The sequence below is a fragment of the Amblyomma mixtum genome, chromosome 10, assembly GCF_055824585.1.
Source record: "Amblyomma mixtum isolate Tamu chromosome 10, ASM5582458v1, whole genome shotgun sequence".
NCBI classification, from domain to species: domain Eukaryota; kingdom Metazoa; phylum Arthropoda; class Arachnida; order Ixodida; family Ixodidae; genus Amblyomma; species Amblyomma mixtum.
The window spans coordinates 45,961,823-45,979,774 of NC_143021.1; the positions used below are offsets into that span (position 1 = coordinate 45,961,823).

The 17,952-nt window shown below is 45.5% G+C and overlaps 2 protein-coding genes across 4 annotated transcripts in view; one reads left to right on the forward strand and one right to left on the reverse strand.

Moving 5' to 3' along the window:
• LOC149325692 (uncharacterized) overlaps positions 1–16,049 on the forward strand; it is a 57,365-nt gene extending 41,316 nt beyond the window's left edge. For both annotated transcript variants that reach the window (XM_089563223.1, XM_089563222.1), the window contains 2 exons: positions 5,843–5,938; positions 9,219–16,049. In XM_089563223.1, the coding sequence (XP_089419349.1) occupies positions 5,843–5,938; positions 9,219–9,315 (193 nt within the window). In that variant the 3' untranslated portion in view covers positions 9,316–16,049. The remainder of the gene's footprint in view (positions 1–5,842; positions 5,939–9,218) is intronic.
• The window catches only part of rngo (DNA damage inducible 1 homolog rngo), a 92,513-nt gene continuing 83,835 nt past the window's right edge, over positions 9,275–17,952 (reverse strand). The window contains exon 5 of one of the 2 annotated variants that reach the window (XM_089563220.1): positions 9,275–9,616. In XM_089563220.1, the coding sequence (XP_089419346.1) occupies positions 9,453–9,616 (164 nt within the window). In that variant the 3' untranslated portion in view covers positions 9,275–9,452. The remainder of the gene's footprint in view (positions 9,617–17,952) is intronic. The other variant, XM_089563221.1, reaches the window with a different exon arrangement.

The window sequence follows — 17,952 nt, forward strand, 5'->3', positions numbered from 1 at the left end:
TGAAATCAGACTTGCCGCGTTTATCACAGAACACAATCTGCCGTTCAAGGGCATTTAGTTGATGTTGTCAAGGTACGTCATGTGACAACTCGCAGATTGCAAAGAACTTAAGTTGTGGCCGGACGAAGTGCCCTGCCATCACAAAGCATGTGCTTGGAGAGAGGACAAGAGCTGCGCAAGCTTTTGTGCACACAGCTCTTCTGGTGGACGAGTCTGCTGACGAGGCAACGGTGAAGCACCTGTCACTCGTGGCCCGAGCAGTGAACATCAGCGGCAGTGCCAGTCAGTGATGCAACTGCCAGGTAGCCTGCAGGCAGTGTTTGGTGGTGCAGAAATTCTGTACGAGAAAAATTTGATCGGTTTTGCTGCCAATGGAGTGAATGTGATGATGGGCGCATATCATTCTGTCGCGTCGCTGCTACCAGGAGAAATTGCAGGCATCTTCATGGTGCAGTGCGTATGCAGTTCCTTCCATCTGTGCGCCTCGTATGCATGTAAAACACTGCCAAGAGGAGTTGAGGACCTGGCACACGATGTTTTCAACTACTTTTTGTCGCCTAAGCAGACATCTGCCTTCCAAGAGTTCCAGAAGCTTGAAGAGGTTAAACCACACAAACTGTTGCACCCAAGCCAAACAAGGTGGCTGTCTCTCCAAGTTGTTGTGACGTGTTTGCTCGAGCAGACGCCGGGCCCTGATTTTGTTTTTCAAGAAAGCAGCCACTGAGGACCGCCTGCTTGCTGCAGAAGCCATTCTAGAAAAACTGACTGACCCGTCAACGAAACTCTCCCTCGAGTTCCTTGAGTACGTGCTGCCTTTCTTCACTAACCTAAATAAGGAAGTGCAGTCGGAAGAAACCAGAATCCACGTGGTCCATGAAAAGGTTTCAGCCGTGCTCGAATGCATACTCGAATGCTGCATCAAGCGAGACTACTTGGAGGCCACACCATTGTCCGTGTATGTGCGGTAGTACAAAGACCCCGCCAAGCTCCTGTGCTGCCATTGGACGAAGTTTACCTGGGAGCAAAGCCAACTGCCCCACTATCTGACAACTTACACGGCTTAAACGATAACCAGGTTCACAACTTTAGGCTGGGGTGTTTTCTATTGAAGCAGTTCATCAGACGTGCCTGCGGTTCCCCATGAAAAGTGAACAGATGAAAAGCCTTCGAGCCCTGGACCCGAAAGTTGTCACGGGCCAGACAGTACCATCAGTCGCGTCGCTTGCGGTCTCCTTTCCCCTGATCATGAAGGAAAACGAAATGAACGAACTGGACAGAGAATGGCTACCACGCTGACTTGTCTGTGAACCACTTCTGGCACAGAGTATCTCAGAGTACACGCTGCTGTCAAGTTCTATGGAGAACCCTTTGTGCCTACCACCCTCCAGCGCTGCTGTCGAACGTGCGTTTTCGCAGGTCAACCTGTTGGAAACAAAACAGAGAAACAGGCTGTCAACGGACGCTTTGTGCGGCTTGCTGCACGCAAAAAGAACCTTGATGGACAGCTGCTGTTACAACTTCAAGATCACTCCTTCTCTCATTTGAAGAGGATGAACAAAGATATGTACAATGATTAAGAGCTGAAGGTTGCGTGCTCATCTTATACCCATGCCACACGCTCACAAGAAATGGCAGTAAATGCTTAAGGCCTTAAGTTTGTTAATGCCATTATTTTCGGAGTTGGTGCTGCACGTCCACATTTAATGCCATTATCGAAAGTGACGATGATGATAACGCTTGCAAGGTGGTTAAAAGCTTCATCTGAATATAAACATTCCTAATGAGCGCAATATATGGGAAATGTTGTTCAAATGTAATATAAAATCGATTTTTCAGAAAATACGGCTGTTCCTTCTTTACAAGTAGAAAAAGTAGCCATAGACTCGCATGTCAGCACCCAAGTCGAGAGTACCTGTCAATAAGGCTGATAAAAATGGCGCTCTTCACATTGAAAATGCAGTATAGTTGCCTCATCTGACTGAAAGTTAAGAATTAACTATTTCCTACTGGTTAGGAAGTTGCTACTAACAAAGCTGCATGCTTTTCTGCGTGTGGAATGGGAACGAGAGTAGGCATTGCACGGGCGAATGAGTTGTGGCGAACTCAGTAGGTCGCGAATGGCAGTAAGGCTAATGCCATTAAATTTGTGCGTGTGGCACCGCACAAATGCCATTAAAACTTAAGGCAGTAAGCACTTAATGGCATTAAATCTGTCCGTGTGGCACGGGTATTAATTTCTTATTTGTGTGCCATATACAGAGTGTCCCAGCTAACTTGGACGAAGGTTTATAAAAAAACTAAGCGTTCTTCAGAGCTTAAATCACGTGGATGTTGTTGTGGTTTATCTAAATTTACAGTACCATTTTTCCGATCCTCCTATTTGAATAATTAGTCGAGATAAAAAAATTAACTTTTTAAATATAGCTTCAAACGTTCAGGCGTCAATAGGAAAGTTGTGGAGCTCCACAAATATCGTCCAACCCAGGCACTTCCAACGAGACAGACCTAGCATGGCCATTTTTATTCGGGAAAAACGAAAGCCCGCGGAGTTTAAAAAATACCACGTGACAGCGTGCTCCGTGCGCCTGGATGGGCCGTGATTACAGCGCTCTCATCCGTGCTTCGTAAGAAACATCACCCGCTTCGGGCCTTTTGTGCTGCCCAACACAGGGCTTCACGATGTGCTTGGTTCCAAGATAAGCGCCAGTGGGTGGAAAGAAAGCGCGGCTCCTGTTTTTCAGCGTAATTCACACAACGTCATCAGGCATGCTATGTGCGTCTTTGCTTTTTGGGATCTTGCTTCCAAATTCAAACTCATGAGATTGTCATCGTTCCTCCGCATGCATTCTGCTAATGTGAGTGTGCAGTTATCGCCGCAGGAACGAGAGCACGCACTATCGCAGCACTATCGCACGCAGTATTTCTAGTGTCCCTAAGCTTGGGACCCTAGTGTGACTTGCATTGCGCCACCGCCCCCACAGCAAGACAGGATTGCCATTCAAGAGACGCCCCTCTTCTCTCGCGAACTAGGTCGTTCATTGAAGCCACAACTGGGTGTGCCAATGAGTGCTCTTGCTGCAATGCCCTAGCAGTGGCCAAACCCCCCCCCCCCCCCCCCCCCCCCCCTTTTTTATTTGCACACGTCACATGCTTTGCAGAAGAGGGCAAATACGGGCTGGTTGGCACGTTTTACGAATTGGAAAAACACTGGTATTTTGCCCTTCTCTTGTGTCTCGTCTTTGATTGCGCTGTTTTTTCCAATTCGTAACACATGCTTTGCTGAGCTCGACCCTCAGGGCTCTGGGGTAAGCTCCGGAGTTGCAGGTCATACTGCACAAGATATTGCCTAGTTTGTTTTCTCAGTATTCAAGGTCAGCTGGGTGCAACAGAGCCAGGATGGCAGACCTCGGAAGCCATTAGTTGCTCGATTTATTAAGGTGGTTATGCTGGTTCCATTAAAGATGACATTCATACTGTCTGCATATAATATCCAGCGGTCCGGGTATCTTTACAGTATTGTTTATACCTAAGATCAAGCCCTGTGGGACACCATACTTGATAACTTCCAAGCTAGATTTATTGTTTCCGAGGCTTAGAAATTGAAAGCGATTCTGGAGATAACTTTTAATCAAGTGCATTACCCCGAGTATCATGTCAATGTAGCTTTGTAAAAAGAATTTTATGTTTTATAGGATCGCAAGCCTTCTTGAAATCTAAGAATATTCCAAGTGTGTGAAGTTTGCTTTCTATGTTCGCAATCATTTTTTCTTTAACACTGACCAAGGCAGACTCAACTGACTTCCCTTTCTGAAACATGTTCTGATGCCCTGTTATGCTTTTATTAACCAAAAAATGAGTAAACCTCGAGGTGCTTACGTGCTCTGCTATTTTTGGAAACACTGTAATTGCCCGCAGTTGCGGAGGGCTGTTTGATTTACTGCTTTTATGCACTGTGCAGACGTGAGCGATTTTCATCGTGTCTAGAAACAACCTATCTCGAAGAATAAAATTACTGATGTGCGACACATAAAATATCTGACACTTGCGTTACTGGACGAACTGTGATGTGGTCAAAGCAACCATTTTTCAGCTTCTTGACAGCAGTAGCGATTTCACGCAGCGTAGCTGGCCGCAGAAAGATGCTGTCTGCTACTTTGTCAGGAACAAATTCAATGTTTGGGCAATTTGTGCAGCTCCCCGACATGCCAGAGGTTAGAAAGTGAGCATTCAAATTATCAGCCAGGTCCAACCCTGGGCAACAGCATCAATGCTAAGTTCTTGCGCTGTCGAGCTGTTGTTTTTGAGAAAGAAATGATTTCATTAGCCTCCAAGTTCTCTGGGAGCAGTTGTAGTTATTTGTAAAGTTTTTACTGTAATAAACTGTACAAGCTCTTTTTAGATTGGAATTCAGTTTATTTCTCTCTTTTATAATCTGCTAGCTGATCTAAGTCTTTGGTTGCAATAAACACCTGGAATATTCAGTTTCGTGGCTTCATTCTTTTTAAAAGCTATTTGTGGTCCATGGCTTTCTGGCCTTATTTTCTTACTGGCTTGATGGGGAAAGCTTTCCTATACACATTGGTTATTTTATCAAAAAAAGAAATATGCCTTCATTTGCATTCTTGGAGTTTAAAAACATTGCTCCACTCTGTAAATGGCAGGAGACTATGTAATTCAAGTATGCCACGATCATTCATATGTCGTTGGGGAGAATCGTTTCAGGAACTTTGCTATTAAGTGGTCGCTAATGTTTGCATGTAAACTCCTTGTCGAGTGTCACTAGTAAAGCACAAATGAATTAGTGACTCACTGTTTGCGGTTATACAGGTAGGCACATCACGTTAGCCAAACCAACAGATTGTGCAATCTGTATAGTTATATGAAGAATAATCTGCTCATAGCAGGTCACCAATTATAGCAACTGGTGTTTTAACCTCTTCACTATGGACCCCTAGAAAAGGGAGAAAAATGAAATTGTTTCTGAATTTTATGACATACCTCGTCAGTAGTATATACAGAAAAAAATTGCTCAAAATTTTTTGCGCTTTTAATTAGAAAAATTGTGTCCTCAAACGTGGACATTAGTTTGTCAAGTGCACGAAAATGGGAAAATCGGTTTTTGGCGTGCAGGCACACAAATGCGTTGCATTATGTCCTGGTTTTACCTGAGCAGCTTTGGTGGTGCTACAAGGAACGATGAGATGGACTGTATGAAAATTCGACGGCGGAGCATGCAATGCTGCCCGTGTGTCGATGCTGTACTCTCTTCCCACAAGCTATATTCTGAAAGCTGAAACGTGCCGAATGCGCAGAAAATATCTGTGCGTGTTGACCAAATGATAAATGCGTCATCATTAAACGCAACCTTCAATAGCATCACTTACGCTAGACCTAATTGGCCGGCCAGGCAGACGGACGGAAGATGAGCCAGAGAACGTTGATCACCCTCCATGCGTTTTCTGAGCGGGCAGAACATGTCTCATGCACATGGCATGAAAAGTGGGAAGTCCCCGTTGCAATGTTGGTTTTTATTGGTCCATTTACTGCAGACTTCGGGACCTACGACGCAAGGTCCACATGACTGTCATATCTGATTTACTTGGGCTTCCACAGAGCTTAAAACTTTGAAGTGGCTGCAACAAACAAGGTTATAAGTGCTTAATACATAGTGCATGGCACCAGCCATTGTGAAAGCAGGGTGTTTGGACAAGTTAGCATAACTTGTGAAATTTTTATCTGAACAGTGCAGCTTGCCTTGTTTGGTGCAAGGGTTGTGGTGTTACTGTCTGCACTAACGGGCTCTTGCTGTTTCCAGTGTTGGATGCTTTTCTCTCCCATGCAGCCGCAAGCGGACGTCCATGGCAGTGGTGCTGTGGCAGCCCCCCCTGGGTCCCCCCCTTCCCCCCGCCGAGGAGGAGGAGGAGGCCAGACCACTGCAGTGAGTGGAGCGCCTCATTTGCAGTAGTACTGGTGTCATCCCACGCACAGGATGTGCACACGGCAGCATTTTTGTGTAGCCTTTCATTTGTGCGGGCAATTTATTTATTTATTTACAGAATACCTGCGTCGCCTCGAAGGCATTACCGCAGGGGAGACAGTTTCAAAACAACGCATTCATTTTCACATAAAAAGCAACAAGAACATTAAGCGAAGTTAACATCAAAGTAAAACAAAACAATAAGTGAACATTATTAAAGGTAACAGAAATCTTGAACAATAGTAGGAAAGGATTAGATTGTCAGGAATATAGTCGACAGTAAAAATCGCGATTATCAAAGACTGAAACACACTCTTCCGGCAGCAAGTTCCAGTCTTTCACAGTTTGTGGAAAGAGTGATTTAGAAAAACTGTTTGTGTTAGTATTGTATTCGCGCACCTTCTTGGAGTGGTCGTGCCGAGTCGAGACGCAAGTTGGTTCCAAAAGGTAGTTACGGCTATCAATTCCTGTTTGATTATAGAAGATGCAGTGGAAGAATTTAAATATCAAATTTTTTCTTCTGTTGTTTAACGGTTCCCAGCCCAGCAGTGATTTTATCTCAGTGATACTTTGGAAGGGGTTATAATTATTGGATACGAAGCGTGCAGCCTGATTTTGGAGTTTTTCTATTGCTTCAATCAAGTATGCCTGATATGGGTCCCAAATAATGGACAGTAATGTTTTTACTGTAAAGACACATAAAACTGACGTGCCATTTCATGTTATTGTGTCCAAGAAAGGTTCCCGGCAAAATTGTTTAGTACAGTTTCTGAAAGAAAAACAAACACAACTACCACTTGACGATCCCTTCCAGGTTAAGGTTAAAGGGATACTGAAACAAAATGTTAAAATTGAACAAAACCTCTGAAAATAGATTCTTGGAATACTATTGCACTGAAATCTAGTCGTCACTGCGCACATTTTTTCAGCGGATGGTTTTATTTTCGATGTTTAATGAGCGCGTGCCAAGCCGTCATGGCACCCTCCCGCGGCGACAAATATGGCGGCGCCCTTCGATGCATGAAGCCTCGCTTCGGACTGGATTCGGCGTTGTTACTGCCTTCTTCAGTGCATTCACTGGCCATAAATGGGCCACCGGTCTTTCGCTTCATCTCCTGTCGCCCATAAGAAAACGTATAAATAATAAATTTGCTTAATTTTTTTATTTAGAGTGACGATTCTGCCCCCTTTAGGCTAGAGAGGCATTGGTTTGTTGACAACAGTGGTTCCCCTCCAAACCACCAGATGGCGCCACTAGTCTGAACATCGTCACATTTGTTTTAAAAGCGAGAATGTTAGAAATGGCGTAAGGTCCGGAAAAAATAGCTGCATTTAACGGATGTAAGCGTGCATGCGGTTATGGTATGTAGACAGCATCGATTAACATCTTGACATATCTGTGTACGCCATGAGCAGACGACAGACATGGAAAAGCCACGAGTAGCGATGGCAGTCATGCTTCTGCGGAAATGGTGGGCGCGCAGGTGTAATGACGTCTAGTCGCAGCGGCCGCAACGATATGGCAATAAATCGCAAAAAAAAAAACGTGTTATCTGCCTTTTTTTGCTAAAATGCTTGTCGGATTTATCAATTTTAGCAGTCAAGCTCGTTTACATGTAAAAGAGTAGCTCCAGAAGTTTGGTTCAGTATCCCTTTAAGAATTCCCTCGACGTGGTTAGCACCACAGACTACCATGACCACCAACTGCATGCTTTTTCTATTGAGGTAAAGAACTTGTAGTACTGCATGACAGACGTCTTTTGTGCATTAGAGATGTCATTGAAAATTATGGTCCCATTTGCTTTCGAAACGCAGCTGGCTTGTCGGTCGAAAACTTTCTATAATTGTTAGCCTGCCTCCAGAAGAAAGGTGTATGCATAAGTTCCTGTGTTGCTCCAATTCTGAGCGATTTCTTTTTAGCAATGCATGACAGAGAGCTGGTTTGGTTTGGTTTATGGGGTTTAACATCCCGAAGCAACTCAGGCTATGAGGGACGCCGTAGTGGAGGGCTCCGGAAATTTCGACCACCTGGGGTTCTTTAACGTGCACTGACATCGAAATTCAGCCGCCACGGCCGGGATTGCACCCGCGTCTTTCGGGTCAGCAGCCGAGCGCCATGACAGAGAACTAAATAACCGCTTAAAGGCCACAGCTGTAGTGGCAGTTTGTTGCTTTGTGGATGCCTATGTTGTTTTGCTCACCTGTGACCGCGATGCTTTCAGTAGGGAAGTGTCTATAGCTCGTGGTGTATTTTCTGATGTTCTTACTTACCCCTGTGGCTGTGACTCACGAAGTTCCTGTAAAGGACGCAATCGATTCCTAGACTTGAGCCTGCCGTGTGTGCTGGTCTTTTTTTGAGTCAAGGGGTAATAAACCGTTGCTACCATACGGTTCCTTGCACTCGAAGCTTGTTAAATGAGGAATTGTCATGTCAAGCTTCAGGAGTGTGCTTACTAAATCTTGTCTACAACAAACCGAACACAGTTTTAGCAACCAGGTGGACAGGCCAACTGGTTGTGGTCTTCCACTTTATGCGTTTTCATCTGTAGCCGATCTGTTACTGAAGAAATTGAAATGCTCCCCCGGCCCTGAATGTCCAACAAAAAAGCGAGTAGCAGCCATTCCCTATATCCACAAAATATCGCATAATTAGAAAAGTGCTGAAAACTGAGTCTGAGTGGATGTTGTTTTTTCGGCCCCCGTTAAGTTATTAAGCTAGTGCATGCCTGTCAACAACCCAGGGAAAACTATCTCCGATTGCCCGAAAAATCATGAGTGCAAATTTGTGAAGGGCCAAAAAAATGTCCTGTATCCCATTCCTCTCATTTGAAGCTGGTTTTATATTGGCCAGGCAGGACTGCAACAACGTATATAACAGAGAGCTTTGTTACCTCGGGATGCATACTCTAATACTGCCGAGTTGTTTCTAGGAATAGAGATGAGCCGTGTTGTGAAATAGTCAAGGCCTCGAATATCAAGAAGTAGGGTGATTCCTGTGTAAGTGCTGCATCAGCGTCTTTATCTTTAAGAATTTCTTTTCTGGAATTGCACACCTCAGCTTGTGTTGTCTTGCAGGGATCCAGGCGCATGAGTGTGCTCTTTGTGGTGTTTTCTATTTTGGTGCCAAATAAATATCGGTTGTTAGTTCAGCGCTGTGCAGCGCTCTTTCCTCCTCTTGGGCCCTGCGTGGTTTCAGTCACACCATGCGTGACCCATCATCGGTGGGTGCTTCCACTTGCAGGACGACAAACAGCCAGAGGAGGCCGGAGGAGGAGGAAGAAGAGCTGGACGCCTGCATGGAGGAGCTCCCCCCCGACTGTGGTCCAACACAGGGATAATGCATGCACGGGGGGGCACATTTAATTGGTCTTGCACAGCAGCACAAGAAAGTAGGCACCTTTGTTCACTTGTACTCATCAACATGTTTGTGGTAAAAAAAGAAGAGGGGGCAAACAATCTCTGCACGGTGGTGAGGCTAGGGCCCCTGCAAGCTCTGTGCCAGCAGAGCAGCCAGGGCTTGGTCCGCATTCCCCTGGGCCTGGCGCAGGGCAGACACCACCTGGTCCCTGGAGAAGCCCAGGGACGCCAGCCGGTCCACTGCGGCCACCGGGAACTCCTCCTGCTGCTCCTGGGCACCTCCTGCACAGGGGGGGGGGGGGGCACACTTACAACTGAGGACAACACAGCGAGCCGTGGAAAGAGAAATGATAGGTGAAACGTTACGAGATCGGAAGTGGCCGGAGTGCATGAAGGAACAAATGCAGGTTAATGACATCCTAGTCGAAATGAAGAGGAAGAAGTGAGCTCGGGCAGGACATGTAATGCAAAGCCAGGATAACCACTGGTCCTTAAGGGTAACGGAGTGGATTCCAAGAGAAGGCAGACAGTTAGGTGGGTGGATGAGATTATTGCGGCATACGGTGGCCGCAACTGGCAGAGGACAGGGTTAATTGGAGAGAGACATGGGAGAGGCCTTTGCCCTTGCACAGGGCGTGGTTAGGCTGATGATGATGGTGGAACAAAAACAGCACAGCTCGACAGTTTACTTTCTGAATTCAACAGTATATAAGATTAACTGAAATTACATAATAAAAACCTCCATAAGGCTAGTCATGGTGGCAAAAAATCGCATCTGAAGTGCACATGCCAGCCATTCAGAGGTTGTTGCAGAGCCCTCAAGAAACAGCGGAATGCGGGCATTCCAAAAATATTTCACAGTAGTGGGGAAGGGGCACAGCTTTCAAACAAAAGCGAGAGGCGCCAAATCCTGCCACATTTTGCTCTGAACTCCCCATCAGTGGGCCTCATAGCCACGACATATGGACATTTTAGTAGAACTTGCTTTGGGGCTAGTTGGTTCATGATTGAAGTTCAGAATGGCGCAAAAGACACACACACAGGAAAAAAGGGGATGACACAAAGAGCGCCTGTGATATGTCTTGCCTTATAAAAGAGGGTGTTTCCAAAATAAATTCAGTTGGTAGTAGGTGCTCTTTGTGTCATCCCCTTTTTTCCTGTGTGTGTGTCTTTTGCGCCATTCTGAACTTCAAACATTTTAGTAGTTGGAGGTCAAATTTAGACTTTGAAACTCTGGAACTTCGCAGTGTGTATTGCTCCTGAATGTGTCATTTTTCATCATTTCAACACCCATGGCTCCCGTTATATAAGTGGATGGTTTATGAATACAGTTAAATAAGATAACGCTGTGAGTGGTGACGTAAGCAGTGAGGAGGCAGTGTGTGCAGACAGAGCTGTCTTCCTGCACCACTCCTCTGCGCTCACCTACCAACAAATCCCTTCTGGGTGCTTAAGAGCAAATAGCAGTGGTGGTTATCCACTGGAGTTGCAATGTGGAATTCACCTTCATTTATAACTGATTTTGTTTTGAGTTGGACAAGCTGCAGTGTGGCTATGATGTACAAAAATGGATGTACTGTCACGTGGTGGTGGTAACGGCAGTCAGGCAACAGAACGCACGCACTGTCTGCTGCCAGTTGGCCTCTCCAAGGAGAGAGTGGTCACTCCATGTCCTGAATCAGTGCTCTTCCTGCTGCTGCTTGGGAGGATGAGGAATGATTGTAAAGTGATGGAATATACACTAGATATTAAGGAGCAGCAGTAACATCATACACAGAGGGTAAGGGAGGGTGCTTGCCAGCGTTCCCACAATTCCTCTGGGCACCAGAAAATATGACACATCTGTCTTTGTGCAGCTGCACAAAAGAACCTGGAGAGACTGCCTCAAAATGACCCAAACAGTTCTCGGAACACAACATCATGGGACTGTACACAATGACGGAACAGGTCCAACAGGGTAAACTGTATGGGACAGAAATGGTAATAGCGCTGCAATAAGACGTACACAAGAGAGAGAGACACAGGACATGCGCTAACTTCATCTGATTTTATTTACTGCAAAGCCAGCAAATATATGGAAAGTTCAAGGCAGCATGCGCAAAAAACACAGGTACAACAGGTATCAACAAAACTGTTCCAGGATATGATATCTCAGTCTTGAAAAGGCGAACCGAGGTATCACTCACGCAATCTAATCCCCTCTTCCTGATGTGGTATGCTTCTTGTGTACGTCTTATTGCAGCGCTATTGCCATTTCTGTCTCAAATAATGCACCATCTGGCCCAAATTGACGTTCTTCTAAACTGTATGGGGCAGACTTGGTGAGTGGAAGGCAGGGGCACCCCCCCTGTGCCTATGACATGTAACAATAATGAGTTTGCCTTCACAATGGTCTGGACTATGAGTACCAATATTGACAATGACGTGTCCATGAGTCTGCATGAACACAACGGAGTCAAGTGGCACCGATGGCATGGGAAATGGAGCATTTTTTTTTTTAAAAGATCACACGAGTTCTTCCTGGAATCGGAAATGGCTGCAATGGGCTCCAGGTATGGCCCGCGTGAAAACGATGCCAGGCGGAGAGGCCATTATCCATCCATTTACAAGACCTCCTAAGCTTACTATGCAGCATGACCAAATCTGTGGATGTGGGGTGCATTTATTTATTTATTTCTACACTACTGCAGACCCTCATTGGGGCCCAGGCAGGGAGGGCAGAAGGATGCACAAGAGAACAATAAAACTGTCTCATGTGCAGTACATATATAACATCTCATCAAAGTGCCTCATCAAAATCAACACTCGATATGACTCGGCAGGGAGTTCCATTCGTCAGTAGTTCTCAGATATGGTGCCAAAGTGTGGTTATGATGACGACGAGTTCTACGCATTTCTGAAAAGTGCACCTAGGGGGCTGAAGAGATGCCTAGTTTTCCAAAAATTAGCTGGTGAAGGAAGGATAGGCGTCTGATCTTGCGTCTGACGCTGAGAGGTTTAATATCATTTGCTACCGTTAACGAAGATGGAGAATTAGTTCTGTTGTAGCTATTAAATATAAGATGTACTGCGCGCCTCTGTATTTTTTCTCATTCTCTTATGTCTTTTTTTGCATGTGGGTCCCAAACGATGGCGGCATATTCGAGTTTTGGTCTTATAAGAGTATTGTAGGCCAATAGTTTGCAGTTGCTAGGTGCGTCCTTAAGTTTATGGCGAAGAAAACCAAGTTTACGTAAAGCTGAGGATTTAATGTGGTATATATGGTCATTCCATTTTAGGTGCAAGTTTAGAACAATACCAAGATACTTACACCTTGGCACTTCTTTAACTGAAAACGCCATTAATGCGATAGTTGAAGGAAAATGGATTTTTCTTCCTTGTTATCGGCAAGAGCACAGCCTTCTGAGTATTGATTTCCATGCCCAATTTTTCACCCCAGGAAACGACACTAAGCAGAGCATTATCTAAATGTTCCTGGTCACAAACGGAAGATACGGGAGTGTATACCATGCAGTCATCAGCAAACAGAGCAATCTTGACAGCTGAATTAACACCTGTAACTAAATCATTTACATAAATTAAAAAAAGTAGGGGACCCAGCACACTACCACGAATCTCCACAAAGTGCGTTCTGTGTTGTGGACATAGGCTGCAATGAGCGGAGGTGGTACACCAGTGAGTAACATCCATGACTTCAGCTGCACTGAAATTCGCATGGCTATTGGGTAGTGGCAGAAAATCCCTTCCCAAAGCCATACTGAGCAGGGGCATCACTACTGTTTAGTGTTGCACAATAATACGTTCGATAGGCTCACAACACATCAGAGAGACTGGGGGGCAATTGTTGATCACCTGTCCTATAGACAGGAATAACCTTCCCTGTGAGGTGGCAAGAAGATAAGGAAGCACGAAACATTTTGGACACAAAACGAGACAGTGATCCTCGATGCCAGCGCCGCTTTTCAGGGTGGGGACACCCACTCCTTTCGGCGCCATCTTGGTTCTTTTGAAGGCGCTGGGTGTGTTGCGGCGCCAGGTTATGTATCGGTCAGAGAGAAGGGGACGGGCGTGTAAATTTTCTTCTGTGCCGTCTGGTTAACAGTTGGTTTCCAAAGAGGGTGTGCGACACATGTCCCGTAACCTGAAGGTGGCAATATTTTCTTGCAAGGTTACCCCTTTTTTATGAACATTTTCACTCGCATACTTCCCACAAGCATCACTGGAATTATTATTACACTTGGATGGAATTTCGTGTTTGCAACACTTTTAATAATAATTTTGTTTCTTATTATAGATTTCGAATCATATTTGACTAGAAGAAAAATGACTCGTTGCATAAGTAGGCCGACAGCAGTTAAAGTGCCTATTGAAGAGGAAAAAATATTACTAAGAGCATTTTTCACCAATAAAACACAATTTATTTGCAATATTAAGTAGTCATTTCACTTTATAAGCTCTCAGGAAGGTTATCTGGTTAAAATGCGCTTGCCTTACTGTAGGCTCGTACCTGGTACAGTCTTGCTAGCGTAACACTCGGCTGGTTTTTCAGGAGTGTTAAGCCATCGCAGATAGATGCGAAGCCGTGTGGAGACAAAGCACGCAAGCAGTTTTCCAATCACATCTTTGTGGAGGCAACACGGGTTTTCTGGCAAAATTGCATGCTTTCCTATAATTTTCTTCAGTGCCTTCGAAGGCGTTCTCAGACGGGTCAGATCTTGAGCTTCAGCAAAGGACTTGAAAGCACTCTCACACTGATAGACAAGTCCAGCACTTGTCTGCTTGCATAAATTAAATTTCTGCCATCTCCGACATATATTGTTTTAGTTGAGCAAACAATTACTAAGAACATTTTGCCGCGAGTAAAATGCGACAACTGGGCACCGACAGACACAACGAAAATTGCGAGGTCGAGTGTTACGCTAGTAATACTAGCAGGTACGAGCCTACAGTAAGGCAAGTAGATTTTAACTAGATAACCTTCCTGAGAGCTTATAAAGTGAAATGACTACTTAACATTGTGTCCGATTGCTGAAAAATGTTCTTAGTAATATTTTTCCTCTTAAATAGGCACTTCTGTCAGCCTACTCATGCAACGTGTCATTTTTCTTCTAGTTACATAAATATGATTACAAATCCATAATAAGAAACAAGATTATAAGCTCTTGGGAAGGTTATCTGGTTAAAATGTGCTTGCCTTACTGTAGACTCATACCTGCTACAGTCTTGCTAGCGTAACACTCCGCAGGTTTTTCAGGAGTGTTAAGCCATCGCAGATAGATGTTGCCCTTTCGCGCTCAATCCAGTGCACAGAGGGACACAACAGCCAGTCATGTTTTGTTAACAAGCACGCACATCACAAGGCACTACACAAAACAACAACTACCGCTCCACCAGGACAGTGGAACAGAACGCAGGTCCGTTCAGGTCAACAGCTGGCCGGAAAGAACCAACATGGCGCTGAGAGGGGGCGCAGGGTGGTACAAAGGCTGTCCCCACCCTGATGAGCAGCGCTGGCATCGAGGCACCCTAAGTGATTCAGCACAGCGCCGCCATCTGGGCTGGGAGCACCTTCATCAGATGCAAAGGAGTGACAGACAGTATTTTCACCTCCATCAGTTGAGAATACGGACTGGAAATAATTATTAAGAGCTGGCCATCCCTTTTGGCACGTAACAACGCATCCATCTCTTCGATAGGCTTATGAGACTGTCTGATATGATGCCAAAACTTAGCAGGATTATTTTTTATCAATTCTGGGAGACATTCCGTGAAGTACCGTTTCCTGGCAAATCTAATATTCAAAGAAAGCTCAGCCGCAAGCTCTGCTAAAAGATCTATGTTTGCCCATTTCGAACGCTTCACATGAATAATGTGGCGATTAAACCATGGATTCTTTTTCTTTACGCATTTTTTTTCTTGTCTGGAATGAAATTCACAGTGCTCCTTGAAAGTATCCCACAAATCTGTGAAAAGCAATGTCTAAATAATCAAGTAGTGATTCATCATTTGCACATGAAAAGTCTTTTACAACTTTCAGCAAATTTTTGCATGGCTTATCACAAGAAAGAAATATTAGCGAAACAGTTAAGAGCGTGCGTTGTTGAGCCAGTCGGTCAACCACGGTGAATAAAAGGGGGGCCACTGTGCACAAAGAGAGAAGAAGGCAACACAACAACTCTATCAGAATGAAGACAGGTTTTTGTTTTGCGCATGTGTGTGATGTGACAGTTTGAAGCCATAAGAGGGGTGTCGTTTTTCAAATAAAGTTAGTCGCGAGTGTCTGCGCTTCTTTTGTTACCTTCTTGTCCGTGTCTTTTTGTGCGCAGTACCCCCCCTTGTATTCACCATTAGAGAAACAAGTACCAATCTGTGATCCGATATTCCCTCCAATACAGAAAACAAGCGGCTGACAACTGCTCATCCCTTGTTGGCTCAGTTACAACTTGTACAAGGTCAAGAACAATCATCAGGTCTGTCTGCATTTTCAGAAGGTTCAAAAGATCCAGCAGACCAATGCATATGAAATTCTGCAGAAATAATGATTTTACTGTTCCTAAATGCATACACATATATATGATCCTGCAATCTGTCCATGCATACAGTCAGCACCAGAATCTGGAGCCCTATGCAGCGCGCCCAGAATGAAAGTGTGACCAATGTAATTGTCCTTCAGGAATAAACTTTCACGGTTGTCTATTTGCTGCAAAACCTCACTTTCAATATCATGTGTTATTAGGATAGCAAGGGACCCCTACCACGCCTGAAAACAAGGTAAGAGGGAGGAAAAACGTCACTAACCCCCCCGAGTTATCACAACTATGTGGTGACTACGAGTGATCAGCAAGATTTCAAGCGCTCCTGCTTTATTGACTGTGCTCTGAGCATTCGGGTTAAGAATAGCCAAGTGTCAATAGCTCGAACAAGTGGGAGCGTGTAGGGACCGAGGCGATTTTAGTTGTTTACGTGACTTAGGAATGTGAGCTGTATCAAATGTGTTATAACCAAGAACTTGCTTCCCTGTTTTACTGCTAACACCACTTCATTCAGGTACAGGGCGGGGTCACTATGTAAGCCTCGTCTGGGCGACAACAGCACAGTCACCGACTACTGTGGGGAGAACTTGAATCCGTTCCTAGCCGTCTCTCACATGTACGCTAGAGGACGTACACGCAACTTGCAGGTCATCTGAATGCACTGAATTCATAATGTCAGAATTATTTTTGCTACAAAGTTCCTCTCTATAGCGAGAGAATATAGCATACAGTAGGACAGGACACAACAAGACTCGAACCATGAACCACAAGACACGAATCGGGCCCCTGCTTGTAATGCGTGTCTCGTCGGTGCAGATTGTAGCGTCGGCGTCGGTGTGCTGCTAGTCTTTAATGCGAAGCCATGCAATGAAGGTAGGTGGCGGCGTTGAGTGTTGTCGTGGGCTTCCTGCCGTACACAAGCTCGAATGGGGCAGACCTGGTTGTCTCCTGGACGGCAGTGTTATAGGCGAAGGTCACGTAGGGCACAGTGGTGTCCCACATCTTGTGTTCGGCGTCGATGTACATGAAGAGCATGTCTGCGATGGTTTTGTTCACATGCTCTGTGGGTACGCTGGTTTGTGGATGGCAGGCTGTTGTAGTTGTCCTCCGATGGCTTGTCTGACTGTAGTTTAAAATGGCTTACGTCAGCTCCGCTGTAAATGCCGTTCCTCTGTCTGTGATGACCGCGTGTGGGCGCGTCTCGCAAGAGAATTCGTTCGACAAAAAATTTTGTGACTTCTGTTGTGGTACGATTAGGCAACACTTTTGCTCCGGCGTAGCGGGTCATGTAGTCGGTGGCCACGATGATCCACTTGTTACCGGATGATGAAGTCGGAAAGGGGCTGAGAAGGTCCATCCCTATTTGCTGGAAGGGCTTAGTTGGAGGTGCTATGGGGTTCAGGAGTCCGGCTGGTCTAATCGGAAGCGTTTTGCGTCGCTGACACTCGCGGCACATTTTCACATAATGGAAAACGTCGGCAGCTAGCCGTGGCCAATAGTACTTCTCCTGGATGCGGTGCAACGTGCGAGCAATCCCGAGATGCCCTGCAGTCGGCTCATCATGACATGCCTGCATAATTTCTTGCCCAAGATTCTTGGGCACGACAAAGAAGATGTACTGTCCTGTTGGACGCGAAGTTCTTCTTCAGGAGGACATTATTGTGAAGGACGAAGGACGACAGTTGGCGCTTGAACCCCCGGGGAGGCGGTGCGGTCTTGCCTTTCAGATAATCAACTAGGCTTTGCAAGTCAGGATCCGAGTGCTGTTGCTGCGCGAAACTGCTGGCTTACCGGTCCTAAGAAAGCGTCGTCTTCCTCTTCCGGTGCTGCATCAGCGGAGGCTCGCGACAAGCACTCTGCGTCGGAATGCTTGCTGCCAGATTTGTAGACCACAGTTATGTCAAACAGTTATAGTATATCCTTGACGCATAAGCCCACACCAGCCACTGCCAGGATCTCTCTAACATTCACTGTTGCGGCAAGCAAGAAGTAATGTTTCAAAGGTTGACGTTGCAGTCACAGTTGTGCCAACCCAGGTGTGAGGTCCCCCACCAGCTGCAGTGGTAAGAAGCTTTGCATTCACAT